The 15,185-nt window shown below is 30.9% G+C and overlaps 1 protein-coding gene across 7 annotated transcripts in view; it reads left to right on the top strand.

Annotated features, from left to right (window-relative positions):
• The window catches only part of LOC106467890 (ubiquitin carboxyl-terminal hydrolase 20-like), a 43,576-nt gene that overhangs the window by 12,568 nt on the left and 15,823 nt on the right, over positions 1-15,185 (top strand). For all 7 annotated transcript variants that reach the window (XM_022396786.1, XM_013928277.2, XM_022396770.1 and 4 more), the window contains 5 exons: positions 982-1,195; positions 4,381-4,450; positions 7,995-8,108; positions 8,434-8,512; positions 12,948-13,700. In XM_022396786.1, the coding sequence (XP_022252494.1) occupies positions 982-1,195; positions 4,381-4,450; positions 7,995-8,108; positions 8,434-8,512; positions 12,948-13,700 (1,230 nt within the window). The remainder of the gene's footprint in view (positions 1-981; positions 1,196-4,380; positions 4,451-7,994; positions 8,109-8,433; positions 8,513-12,947; positions 13,701-15,185) is intronic.

The raw sequence follows: 15,185 nt of genomic DNA, 5'->3' as shown, positions 1-15,185 counted from the left end.
AGTCCACATATATGTGTATGGTAACACTTCTTGAACTAGTTTATATATATATATATATATATGTTAGTAATATTTACCTTAATTAGGGATTTATTGCTTGCTTTGTTAATGAAGCTTATTGAAGTAGTTTCTTGTTTTGTTTTTGTAAGTTGTAAATTTTCAAGAGAAATTACTTACATAGCTGTTAAAGAATTGGTATAGCATGATATTGAATATATCTTGCCCAATATTAAATTTCTTTCTATTTGGTAAATTGATTTCTCTGCAAATACTTTTGTCAAAAAAGAGCTGATATGTTGAATAAAGATTTTTTTAAGAACTGAACTTTCCTTATGCCAAATAGGAGTTGTTTGCAAAAAAAAAAAAAGGTTTGTTTTTTACAATGTGATTTTGTTTGTTCAAATTTTATATTATATCATAATCTGTCACTTGAAATCTATGGTTTCAGTATTTACTTTTTATGGCTTAAATATTCAAATAGATGTTAAAGGTATTCTTTTTGATTCTGACCGATGCATTATTTATAGGGTACGTTATATTTCCTAATTTATGTGCCTTCACATAGCTGTTATGTGATTAAATAACTTCTAGGCTTTTGAGATTTATTTATATTAAAAAATCCTTCATTTCAAGAAAAAAGATTTAACACTATGGTGTCAAACTTCCATTTGTTAACTTTAAAATGTACTAAATATTGATTTTGTTTATTGGATTTTAGGTGCTCATCCCAACAACTCTGGTACACACTTAACGAGTTAAACAGTATAAATTATGGCAGATGCTAGGCCCTAATTAAAAAGGTTTTTGTAAATATGGAAACCAATTTTATAGTTAAGTTTTTTTTTGGTCTGCCAAAAAGTATCATAAACCTTGTTCTACTATTTTTAAAATTTAGAATACATTTTTTGCTCTTTGTGGTTTAAAAGACATAACTTTTTTAGCACTGTGAACTATTAAATGAAATGAGCAACTTTGATCTAGGAAAAGCCTGATCATTCTTTGACACTAAACTTGACAACTCTACGTGTATGGTGTTACCTGTGTGAATGTGAAGTATTCCTAGAAAACAATGACCCACCATTACCAGGAATGATCACCGGACCAATGCGACATATTTCTTCGAGTAAAGTATATATAGCTGACCCTGTTTCAGAAGATGACGAAGAAGAAGATTGTCAGAATTTGAAACCACGAGGTGAGAAGCCAGCTTTTTTTTTGTGACCTGTATTAATTTTTTTTTTATATTTATTATAAATGTAGTTCATTCACAGCAATAAAGTTAACACTATACATGTGAGTATAGACTTACTATTTAATCCATTATTTAGATATTACACTACATTAGAATTATTCTAATGGTATTGTTCACTTAAAGTTTATATTATCAATGTTGCAACTCGTAAAGCAGTCTGAGAAATAACGTTTTAAATGAAGGTTCCTTTGTACACATTTGTAATTTATTGAACTTGTTTAATCTTGTTGTCCCACCAGTACTGGCCTTTTTTTTTCTTGGCTTCTAAACAATTTATTTGTTAGACAGAAATATGTACATGTACCAGTGTCAATATAGCTTTTTGTATATACTAGGAAAATGTGATTTTACAGTCTGTATATTATGTAAGAGCACCCTATGTTCAGAGATGATATTTTGTTGATTTTCTTATTTTCATTATAAGAATAAAAAATAGCTTTATATGTGTATTTTCAATTTAGAATAACAGTTGCCTTTACCAATCTCAAGATAAGTTTGTGTCAAGTTTATTATTTCAATAGATAAATTTAAACAAATATGATTGTGTTTTAGTTATGGTATCAGTGCTTTATAAGTAGCATCTGAAAATAAGTGACACATATGGTAAAGTGACAACATCCAACAATTTTAGTAATGTGTGTGTGTAACATAACTGTGTGTGTGTAGACAACGATGCATGCACACACACACATTATATATATATATATATATATATACGTCCATTGTTTTTGATAGTGTTAGTTATATGTTATAAAAACATGTTTTTAAGTGTCCTTTTTTTGTTGTGGCAGTTTAATTTTATTTTTTACACTGTGAAGAAAATAATTTTACTTATAATAACAAATCAAAGTAATATTTTAATGCGAATGTAGTGCTTTCTGTTAGATTGCCATAAAGCTTTGTTATCGTATAGTTAAATGTTATGCAATAAAAGTAAGTGTATGTCCAGAAACATCTTAAATATTTATCTCAACAAGTGTTTCATCACTTTACCAAAAATAATTTGAAAAATATTTTAAAAATAAACATGTTTAACATACTGCTGGATACATAATATTCCAGTGTGCTGACTCCCATTTTCTATGTATAGTACTGTGGAACAATACCATTAACTTGTTGTCCAACATTGAGTAATAATTTTAGCACATGTGTAAATCCATTGTATAAATGCATGATCTAGTTAGGTAATTTTGTATTTATTTTCACAATATAATTATTTAAGAGTTTTAAACTAGTTTCACATCCATTGCAGGGTACATGTACTTCTGATACAATGACTCTCCTCCATACACAGATTAGCTATTTTTCTCTTGAAGTTGAGAGGCTTGCATGTCACTAGACATGTGGAACTTCCACCTAAAATACACATGAAACTGTGCTGCTGCATAATAACATGAAAGTGCTCAGACCATCTGCCCTGGCTTAATCAGTGAGATGGGGTGTTTTGAAGACTGCTGGAGTTCTACTCATGGTATTTATGTAACTTTTCCAGTCTGATCTAGACTGTAGAGTTGTGCTTCTGCCTGCTTCTCTGACTAGCACTTGCCAGCTTTTAAAAATAGGGTATTACAGTTACCTATTGCACTGTCTCCAGTAAAAAACCTTTTTGAATTGAAGGACTGATGGGGATCCAGGCACATTATCTCAGTCTCCCCTACAAGAATACTCCCCCTCCTTCGAGTGGAGCAAGGAAAACCCTTTCCACTTACCAGCTTCCAGCCACTTTGGTGGTGGACTATGGAGAATCCTTGCTATATATAACCTAACAATTGGTGCAACAACAGGGGTCCCTTTATGCTGAGAAGTCAGGGGTGTTTCCCGAGTGTAGTACAGACCACCCCAACCTTATCTTGATAAATCACAATCTCAGAATGGATTTCAGACACATATCTCATTTACTCTCTGTTTCTTCTTTACCTACTTCTGCAAGGACATGACCCCACAGAATATGCTTGCAGAGTAACTGATATTTCTTTATATCCATCTGTAATGTATAGTTCACCCTACTCCCACAGCTGGCATTTGGCCTGTAGGTCTGATGTTTGAGTGGTGGTTTCATTAGTATCCATATTAGTTGTGTCCACTGTGGTGCTCTCCTCCTACAACTTGTGTGGGCCCTTAGTGTCTGATGATTGAAGAGTTGTGCATGGATACTTTTCACATGTTCCCATCTCCCACAGCTGATACTGACCCGTAGAAATTGGTGGTCAAGGAGATGAGATGCCCCAACCTTACTACACATATTGGCCATCCAACAGCTCGTGTGCAAGCTTTTGGACTGTCATTTACCTATTACATCTATTTTTGCAACACCTTTCAGGCTTCTTGGCTCCCCTTCACTCGGGTGAAGAATATATATACCCTGGATGAGATGAGATGGAGGCTGTCATGGGTTCACCCCTATGAAACTCCTGCCATACAGTGTCGAAACCCATGGACTTCCTTTTAGTGCTCTTGAAAGGAGTCTCATCTAGATCATTTCTGCACCAGTCCCTTCACCATTTCAGTGTGAGATTCTAGCTAATCTGTATATGTAGATGAGTCATCATATCAGAAGTTAATATTTTCCTTACTCAAAAATGTATTTCCAATAAATACATACCTCCTACATTTTCCCACCCTTCCTTCCCACTTTTCTGGTGCACTTTTATGGTTGCCTCATCAAATAATGAGGATTTTCGTGTGTGAATGTAGAGAGAGCATTTGCACAGGAAGGTGAGGCAACTTCTGTTGGTGAAGGGTTTTGCTGCATGATACATCATCATGCAGTAGTGCAATTTTATGTGTTTTCACATAAATTTTAGGTGGGAGTTTCACAAGACTGGTGGCATGCAAGTCTCTCAGGCAGAAGAGCATGACTTCAAAAGGAAAATAGCTAATCTTTATACAGGAGGTATCTATTGGAAATACATTTTCAGGATAAGGAAGATATTAACATAAAATACATTTGCTTTCAGGCTTATTTATGTGATTTGAAGTCTTCATATAATTACTCAATACATGTCAGAGCGACATACGCTTGGAATTTTGTTGTTGTTTTTTAATTTTAAACAAAAAATGTTAAATTTATAGAATTTCTTGTTTTGAAATACAAGTCTGTGTTTATAAAACAAATTAATCTGTTGCAGGTTTGACAGGGTTACAGAACCTTGGAAATACATGTTATATGAACTCAGCCCTTCAAGCTCTATCAAATTGGTAGGATTGTTTTGGAGTGTCAAAATTTTAATAACTTCATTTTTTCTTGAAAATGTTTAATAAACAGAATTGGAACTTAAACCTCAGTATCAGAATTTCTGCTAAAATCAGTATGTGCATACTTATAATAGTGTTAGAAAACAAAATAGAACATTTCGATCAAAAGCGTACTTAAATTTAGAGTTAAAGTAGGGTTGCTTATTAATTAAGCAGTACCATTGTGTAAAAAAAAAAAGCTACTGTTCACAAAAGCCAGTTTTGTGATTTCTGATTTTCTTTAACACAACAAACTATTATTATTATTATGTAAAAAATATTATTAAAACTCCCTTTTATAAGTATGCAAGTTAAGCAACTAAGCTGGAAAGGGGAAGTTCTAATAATTTAGTCATAATACATTGTAACGTGTGTGTTTGTGTTTTAATAGAATAATCCTCTTCTAAACCAAAACAAATAATACTTACTCTAAGGAAATATTTGGTCTGGTAACAATTTGTATTGTAACGTGAAGGTTGTAAACATTTAGATGTACATGCAGCAGTATTGTATTTATTCTGTTGTGTAAATACACAAACCTACAAAGTTTGTGAAAACTGATGTGATTTCTTTAACTGGTTCTTCAAAGCCATCTGTCATCAAAATTCATCAAGAATTGTATTATCAGTAGAAAAATAATAACTGAATCAACATTTAAAGACAAACTGACTTTAGAAAAGTATGAACAGATTTTGTCGACTTAATTTGTCATTTCTATCCCTACAATGGCATATGATGTGGCTAAGTGTTGCATAAAACATTCACATCAAATGCAGAGAGAAAAAATTACTTTAAATGGTTTTGGAACAATATTAAACCATCAATAAGTTGAAGTGTAATACATTCTTAGGAGCAGGGACATCAACACAGAGTTGATGAAAAAAACAAAATGGTTACTGTTTACAATTTGGAGTGTGCTTGTATATCTCATTACTAATAAAACTCAATTATTCGTTGGAAAAGGTGAAATGTTATCATGAAGGCTTGGCTCCAAATGTCTAGTTAGTAAGGTCTTCTTTACTTGCAACATTCTTTCATTCACTTCTGGGCAGAAAATGCTGAAGTCTTTATCTCAAGGTGTTCTTATATGTTTGCAGTTATTCGTTGTTATGTAATTGCAAGTTTTGATAAATACTTAATACATTTTAGTAACATTTCTATTTGTTTAATTAGTGCATTTTCATATCTGTTTTCTTACTTAGTTTTAACTCGGCCTCTCTGTGTTCTTGTGGAAATATGCACTCTGACCAATCTCTTTTGTATAGATGATGTAGTTAACATTTGGCAAGAGCTGTATGGTTGCTTTAGTCCAAACTGCATACCAGTTCATACTGCAGGTGCTGTATTTGTTGTATCAATTGTCTGTTTTTTACCTGGTAATTTCAGTAATGTCAAACACCTTCATAACATTATTGCTGATGATGTAATCACACAACTCTACATCTTTATCTTAAAGATTAGAGCCTCATTTAGAAAGTTAATTCAACCTTCATTCGAGAGTTGAATAACATGATGGGGATTTAAAATATTTTTTCATCGTAATAATCCCTTGATTACAAACTCAGTTGAACATTTTTAAGATAGAGTTGAAAAGCATATTCATAGACACAAACAATTCTTCCTATATTAATGGCCCATACATTTGGGCCTATCCTCATGCCTTAGTAAAACATCTGGTGTTTGATCAAATTAGCAGCATTTTATAATGCATTGTGGTCATTTGACAAGATGGATTCGTGCCAAATTCAGATTTACATACATTCAAAAAATGCACCAATTCACACCATTTTGCTTCATTTTCTGGGGGGAGCGTGCCCTCACACACCCCTAGAAGGGGACTGCCATCAGCAATTGCAGCACTTTACCACTCACTAAAATTTAAATTTTCAAAAGGCTCACTCAAATACATTCTTAAAAGTTGCCAACCCTAGGCTGTTAAAATTGTGGTTCAACATTAGCTACACATTCATAGTACAATGTGATCTTTATTAAATATGTTTACTGAATTGGTTACATTTGTTTTATGATATTAATTTTTAATGTAATTTATATGTGGTAACTGCCTAACTTTCATGATACTGATTTGAATTTTTAAGTATTTTGTCACTTAAAAATGTTATGCTCACTAATTGTTTCTAATTATCATAACCTCATTATATTAAAGTCAGTTGACCAATGTAATAATTTCCAAACACTTTTTGATAGAATTTCTGCTATATCCAATGCTGATGAGTCTTTTCACCCAGTTAATACTTACTTTAAGAAAGTATCTGGTCTGGTGGCAATTTGTAATTTCCTTATGTATTTCCAGTATATTTAAAGGACATCCTTTCAGTATTGTACCTTTTAAAGTTTATAACCAGAATTTTTTCTATCCTTACTTTTACAATCATTGTACACACACACACACATTTCTAAGCTTTCAACTTTAAAATGAAAATTATGCATTAGTCAGTACTAAATCGAACTCGTAGAGCCAAGTACGACCCAGTAGTTAGCATGCAGGACCATCATTCACATCTCATTACTACAAAAAGAAAAACAAAAAATCTTGTGCTTCACAATTTGGGGGTTTAGGATACATCACAAGGGTAATTGATAAACTCACTATGAGTCATATAAGAAATTAGTGTTAGATGTTGCTGACTAGCTGCCTTCTGTCTAATCTATCAATTTAAAATTAGGGATGGCTAGCATATTCTTTGACTACCTTTCCACAAATATCAAAAAAACTGAAACACTATCTTTTGGCAGTCTCAAACCAAATTCACTCTTCTTATTTCTGAACCAAATCTATCATATATGAAGTCCTAGTTTAGCTTAGCAAAATTAGTTTATTAATAAAATAAAGTCAGAATATTCACTTCGTAGTATTTGACTTAACTGTTATTTCCAAAAGAAACTTCTATATATTAAAAAGTTTATATCAAGAGGATGTCATTCTGCCATATCATGTCAGCTAACTAATATTAATCTCTTGTTTTTAATGTCAGTATTGTATCTAATGTCATTTTGGTATTTGTATTCATGTCAGTGTTGTATCTAATGTCATTTTGGTATTTATATTCATGTCAGTATTGTATCTAATGTCATTTTGGTATTTGTATTCATGTCAGTATTGTATCTAATGTCATTTTGGTATTTGTATTCATGTCAGTATTGTATCTAATGTCATTTTGGTATTTGTATTCATGTCATCTGTTCAAAATGTAATTTTTTTCACTTCTGATAACTAGTTTCATCTTTCAAAAAAAACATGAAAATTTGCTTGTCTGTTTTTAAAAGTTGTTATCCAATTTTATTTACATGTGTGTTTTTAGTTCTGATGTCATAATTTCAACATTTATTTATCAAACAAAATTGTTAAAGTTTGTACACATTCCCAGATTATGAGCATTATTCTATCACTGTAAAAACTTTAAAAAAAATAGGTGTATAACAGAAAACAGTTATTGAGATAATATTTTAACAACATGATTGTTATTTACTGTTATTGTTTTTATTCCAGTCCTCAGTTGACAAATTTTTTCCTGGATTGTGGTTCATTTATACGGTCTGACAAAAAACCTAATGTAGCAAGAAACTATATGAAATTGGTCAAAGAGATGTGGCACAAGAAAAGGTAAGCTTGAAAATATCAGTACTTAACTAGCTTTATGGCTTTACTTAGTGTTTCAAAATGGGATCATTTAAATGTAATGTTTTTTGAAGAAGAGAGGCAAAAACTCAAAACATTTATCATTTTTATTATAAAATTATTTTCAGAAATTTAAAGTTTACATAGTGACCCCAAGTATTCACTCATTAATTCTAAATATAAATAGATATTTTATGATGCAGCTTTTTCATTATTCAAGGTATTTTAAATTGTTTTAGATGTGTAAGAATTTATCTGACGACAATAATAGAAATAACGTGAATTATTCATATTCTAAAAATTACAACAGACCCAGTTACGTTGTCCCTTCTGGTGTGGCCTATGGGATTAAAATGGTGTTTCCTGTATTTAGAGGCTATGGGCAACAGGTGGGTTTTCTTTCTTATACTTTTAACTTTGATAATTCACTTTAGTACTTAATTAGTCATGTATTGTGTCTATCTGTTTCAGACATTTGCTTCTTAAGATTACAGATCATCATCTTTATCAAAAGTTGAGTTTTGGGAACTGATATGTGTAATGTCCAACATTAATGTTTCAATTATTTTCTTATCTGTATAAGGTTTTCATACCAAAAGATCTAAGTTACATGCTAAGATTTTATTAATCAGTAATCATTTCATATTCTTTTAGAAAAATAATTAAGTTACCAATTATAGACAAATAGCTTTTCTTTGACTTGAACTCTTGTTACCAAGCCTTTAACTTGACACTTCTAAATATCATTTTGTGATACCATACATTACATCCTCTTTTATGGGATCCACATTTCTTTACATTATTAATCTTTGAACATATATCCTTTCCCTACATATCTGTGTCTGCTCAGTGTTCTTATAGCATATTCTTGAAACCATTATCCTAAAACTTCAGTCCAGTCATAATGTTGCACATTTACTTTTCATTTCGTACTTAGTTATAGTTGTGATTCATTTACTACTTCAGACTTCTTTCTGTTTGCAGCTATATTACTGATTTGGTTTCAAGAGTCCATATTTTGACTTTTTGTATGCTTTATATCAAATTTACATAAATCACAGTGCAGGTTTTTTAAATGATTTTTTTATATCATTAATCCAGAACTTTTGAATTTCCTAGATTTATGTATTTCACCCAGACTTCACATTTGCTGTGCTTGATATTCACCATACTAGTGTCCAAAATAGTCTTTATTTGATGCATTGCCATTTTTTATGTCCTTTGAGTTTTTGTCATGTTAAGGGAAACAACATGTTTACATAGTATTTCTTGAGATTTTTGCAGTAATGCACTGGCATTTAATTCAGTAATGTGTGATTATTCGAGAGTACTCTTAAAGTTTCAGTCTTTCGCGGTTAGTTTTATCAACTTATGTAGTTGATTATTTTAAGTTATATCTTTGAAATTCTGTGATCATCCTATAAAGCTACATAAACTGCCAGGAAGGTACTCGATTTAAATGACTTCGTTTTCATACCCAAGGACCCATTCCATTCATGTAGTCATGTTATGTTGGTCCATTATTTTTGCTATTGTTATTTCATTCATATTTGAATCTTAACTATCTGCATCATATTTTCTTTTGGTTTCTTGTTGATCTGACTTTTAATTCTTGAACTATTGTATTTTGTATTGGAGATAATCTCATACTTCTTTATTTAAGTATTTTGTACCTTCTGAAAATTTTATTAACAAGGAAGGAGATGTAATGTTTTCATTATTTTTTGTTAAGGCCTATAAATAACAACAACAACAAAATCTCAGTAGTACATGAATTATGATCTGTTTTGATAACAGTATAACTTTAGTTACATGAGGCTACAAAAAAAATCATTCCTAAGCAACTAATATTTCAAAAACCAAAAGAAAAAAAACAGAAACCAAATTGTTCTTTCTGTTTTTAACACTCAAATTTCTCAAAAAACAAATGGCTAAAGTGTACAGTCTTGATGTCATAATACTCCCAGAATTTATTAAAGTGTTATCTTTTAACCCTTTCATGGTGGGCTAATGCAATTTGTGTAAATCGAGCCACGAATTTCACTTATACAACAATACATGTGGTAACTCTGAGATTTCTTAATGTATCCTCTCGAAAAATGGTAATATTTCATTTAAGATCATAAGTACCTTGTACAGAAGTAATGACTGTTTTAAAATTAAGTGTTTTTACTAAAAATGTGTAATTTTTCTATTGTAATTACTCCCATTTAAACTAGTAACAAATCAAGTGCAAGGTGATTTTCATTCTATGTTTAAATATACTTTTCTTCGTCTTGTAGTTTTTCAAATCTCATTTGCATAATCTAGAACCTCCTAAAAGGAGGTAAATTTTAAGGTAAATTTTTATATTTTAATTTTCACTTTCTCTGCCATATCACTAACTCTAGATATTATCATTAACATACAATGCAAAGAAGTAATTAAAATTAGGACATAGAAAAAAATACATACCTTCTCATTTTTTGTATAATATCTTTAAAGAGTTTCCTTTTTGTTAAATTAATAATTTCATCTCTTTTTCTTTTCACATATAGTTAATTTTTAATGTTTTATTTTCCTTTCTTGTCTTTTACAACTTATTATTCATCTCAACACAAGTCAACAGTACCCTTGAGGATATTACAATTTCTTTGGGAGACACGCACAATCCTTCAGCAAAATTTTCGTAATATCGTAAGCCTTGAGAACAGATGCAAAGTATGATGTATATTTAAAAAGTGTTTAAACCTTTTAATTATAACTTATTGGTCATGTAACAGTACATCTGAAGTTTTAAGTAGTTTTTTAAAAGGGTTTATTTTGTAATAAAGGACTTAAAACTTGGATACAATAAAACTTCAAATCATAACACACATATTATAATATTAAATTCATTCACATACATTGATATTAAAGTTGTTTAATTAAATTTTAAATGTAACACAATGACTTGCGCAGAAAAGCATTTCAAGGGGCTCCCATTGCGAAAGGGTTCAAAAGAATACATTTCAGTGCTTAGATACATGTGTATGAGGAACAGGTCACCTCATACATGAAAGACTTGATGAACATGTAATTCATGTAAAGAAAAATCATACCAAGAAAAAAAAGCTCCTGCAGAACAGTCTTGTGGACTACCAATAGAATAACATTTAAATTCCAAATGTGAAACTTCCTGGGAAAGCAAAGTACAAAGATGTTCTCTTGTTTTTTTTAAAGAGAATAATTCTCTTCTAAACCAAAATGGATAATACTTACATTTAGGAAATATGACAATTTGTAATTTATTTATATATTTTCAATGTATTTAAAGAATGACCATTCAGTATTATATGTGTTATCCTTTGTCATAGGTAACTGTTTTTGTGTGTGATTCATATTAAATATCACTTGGCCCACCTTTTCCCTTGTTGGAAAAGATAGTGCCCCTTACGCACTTACAAATCCTCCCTTATTTGTGTGGGGGGGCTGTTAGCTGTCTGTAATGTAGAGGAAAGTAAGATATTGTTCCTAGAATATTAATAAATTTAATTTCAAGTAAAGACATCCATACTTATCTCTCTACTCACATCTGATTCCATGCCTTAAGTGGATTTTGGAACAAACCAGTTTTGTTCCACTGAGCTTGAAAATGTGTAAAGAACAATTGATGAGAATAGTTGCACTCTAAAGTGACTTGAATCTTTTAAATAAGAATGTAGTGAATTGTGTCACAAAATGAGAGGGGAAAAAAAAAGTTTAGTGAGAGTGCCCAAGGAAATAACTTACAGGTTTAGGCATCTATTTGAAATTATTTTAAATTTGAATGATGTTAAGAACTTGAAACTGAAAGCGAAGAAATTAAAGTCAATAAAGCGGAACCCCAATATATATAGCAGTGGGAAATTTACTTAACCCTAAAATAATTATTGGGAGCAATATGGACTCTATGAACTTCTTTAAACACATTTACTTTTGAACTGATCATGCATGAAAATTCTAGTGTGTCCATTATTTTATTAACTACAGAGTCTCTAATAACATGAATCACACCAAAAATGTAAAGAAGTTTATCATAAATATTGCAATTAATTCCAGTTATTACTGATCTGCTACATATTTTACACAGATAATGAGTAATTTCACATAATTTATTTTGATCACTTATTTACAGTGAGTGTTGTAGCAAATGAAAAATTTTAATTAGTCATTATGATGCAATATGTGGACCATAACTGGTAGTAAACAGTAATAAAAACAAACTGATAATTTGAGACACTGAGGACTCTTCACCCCTCCCCATTCCTTCTTTAAACTGTTGGATGCATTGGGTCAAGAAACTTGTCTTTTACTTAAATGTACCATAATATGACAAACATTAAAGTTCCACATTTTTCTTCATTCTTTTTCTATTGTTATCATCTTTGGGCATTCAGTAAAATTCATAAAAGACAGATAATAGCATTACAATATAGAGGTAATGACAGACATTATCCAAGTATTGTTTTAGGTTACACTGAATCATATTTTATCAAGCTGTATCTAAACCTCCATTTATTATAAATGGACCATTTGTCAGTTCTAACTGGCTCAAGCTTGTTAATTTTTCTCATTTTCAAAAATTATGAACGAGTTTTATATACTAATTTTAGTTTTCTTTGAGAAATCTGAGAATTTTTAAATTAGCCTGTAATGGTATAAAAAAATTATTTAACAACAAGCAAGTACTTTAAAATATTGATATGAAAGTGATATGATATAACTTTAAAAGCTGGATGCCTTTCTTTTCTTAAAACATTGTTTGATTTACAATAATTTGAAAGCTTGTATGATATGAATTACCATTTTTTAACTTCTTTTTAGGATGCTCAAGAGTTTTTACGATGTATAATGGATCAGCTTCATGAGGAATTAAAAGAACCTAGTGTTGAAGTAGATAGCAGTGTTTCTTCTGATTGTAATGATGAATTTGATAGCTGCCAAGGGGAAGGACCAGTTGGACATTTAGAAGATTCAAGTCCATCTGAAGCTGAGTTTGAAACATGTGATTCTGGACTAAGTAGTGAAAAAAGTTCATGTGATGATGAAAACCCAGAGGGTAGAGATTTTGTTGTTACAGAAGAAGACACAAAAGGTTCATCTGGAGTTGACTGTAATGGAGTTAATTTACAGCATGTCCAATTGTCAGTTAACTCTGAACCAGCAATTAACCAACAAGAAAACTTAAGAGAAATAAGTGAACCTATGAATGTTTCACAAGAAGCCTCAACTCTAGAGGATAAGTGCTGTCTAGGAGCTGGTGATTGTGATCGGGAAATACCATCCACAGAAACTCCCGAAGGACACCTTCTTCATGAAAAAAAGTCTCCCCCTGTAAATCAGAGGAATAGTCGTCAATCAGAGCAGAGAAGGCATAGCAATCAAGGAATTCACTCTGGAAAATTACAGACGCGAAGCCATGGACAAAGAGAAAGACTGTCTCCATCATCACAGGGCTATATTCTCAATATTAAGTCTCTTGGAAAAAGAAGAAAATCTGTCGTCTGTCGCAGTGTGATCTCAGATATTTTTGATGGGAAGATTTTAAGTTCAGTACAATGTCTTACCTGTGATACGGTTAGTACACATATTTCATGTTTAGAGTATAACATATAGTTTTCTTATATAGATAGTAAAGTGCAAATACATCCATAATTATACAGTATCTTTATGTTATTAATAGTAATACAATATGTCTGTGTGATATGTTAATTTTTTCATAACATATATAAATATTGCCCTGCCAGAAGTATTCATACACCCCCTTGAACATGTGGCATGGCTCACCCAGCAGTTTTTCCAAAAGAACATGGTGAGTTTAAATACAGACTAGGGTTGATTAGTAGTTTCAGTATATAAAGGATGCCAAGATTTTATGTATTTAAGAAACGTCATCAGCTGCTTAAAGTGTGGAAAAGTGATATGCTAATTTGTTTGTGTATGTGGATGCTAAAACATTCTGAATTATGTGGATGTGGGATAATATGCTATACTGAACAATTTTTTCCAAGCAGTGTGATATATATAGAGCTTTTAAACTATTGATTACAATAATTATCAATAGGTGATTGAATCAGCACTATAAAACAATAATGAATTAAATATTGCATTACCGTTATCAGTCCAGGTTGTCAACTTATTGGAAAGGTTTCACCCTGTACTTGAGTTTTTTAAAGGAACACCAAATTTCTGTAAGAAAGCTACTTTCAAGGGGTAATGATAACATCTTTACACTAGAATTATGTCACCTCAATGAAATTGGTTGACACCATTGTTTTGGTTTTTGAGTTATTATGTAATAAAGAAAAACAAGAAATTCAAACTTTTTATGATATTTACAGACATTTCCAGAACTTGTGACTCAGTCATTACATAGATATTGTTTTAAAAGGAAACAATGTATGGTATTGTAAAGTTCTGATGACATATTGAGAAGATATTTAAAATACCATTTCGATGAAAAATCGAGCCATTCCTACATAGGCAGTGCTACCGGCTGCCTTATAGAAGCAACTGAACTAAAATAACAATGTTATGTGTTCATTCTATACAAAGGTACAAGAAATAGCAAATTAACTCTTTCAGCACAGGCCCGGTCCCTGGAACTGACCTCATAACCATTTTGTTCTTCTTATAGTTTTCATGTTATAACTTTTAAATTAGTAAGTGAATGTTAACGAAATTGGGCAGATTATCAGTAAAGATTACAATGCTTTCATAAGTAAAATATAAATTTTTTTTATTAAGTCTTAAGATTTGTAAAGCAATGTTTTTCTCGTTTATTCATTTTATTATTAAAAATACTTTTATGCATCCACAAATTTTGAAATTTCACATGCAAAATCTTTATAATGATCAGATAGTTATCAAACATTTCTTTAAAAAAAACTTTATAGTTTACCTGTTATTTTCAATAATTAATCTCTGTATGGGTTCGGTAGATTTGACCGATCTCGCAACCATAAAAAATTAGGAAATAAATATAAATTTTGCCTCTTCCATTCTAGAATGAACACACATTATAACACGAAAACATAAATATTTAGACTATATAGCTTAAAT

The sequence above is a fragment of the Limulus polyphemus genome, unplaced genomic scaffold (genome assembly GCF_000517525.1).
Source record: "Limulus polyphemus unplaced genomic scaffold, Limulus_polyphemus-2.1.2 Scaffold83, whole genome shotgun sequence".
NCBI lineage: Eukaryota > Metazoa > Arthropoda > Merostomata > Xiphosura > Limulidae > Limulus > Limulus polyphemus.
The sequence above is the reverse complement of the archived record's forward strand: the minus strand, read 5'-3'. Positions and strand labels throughout refer to the sequence as shown.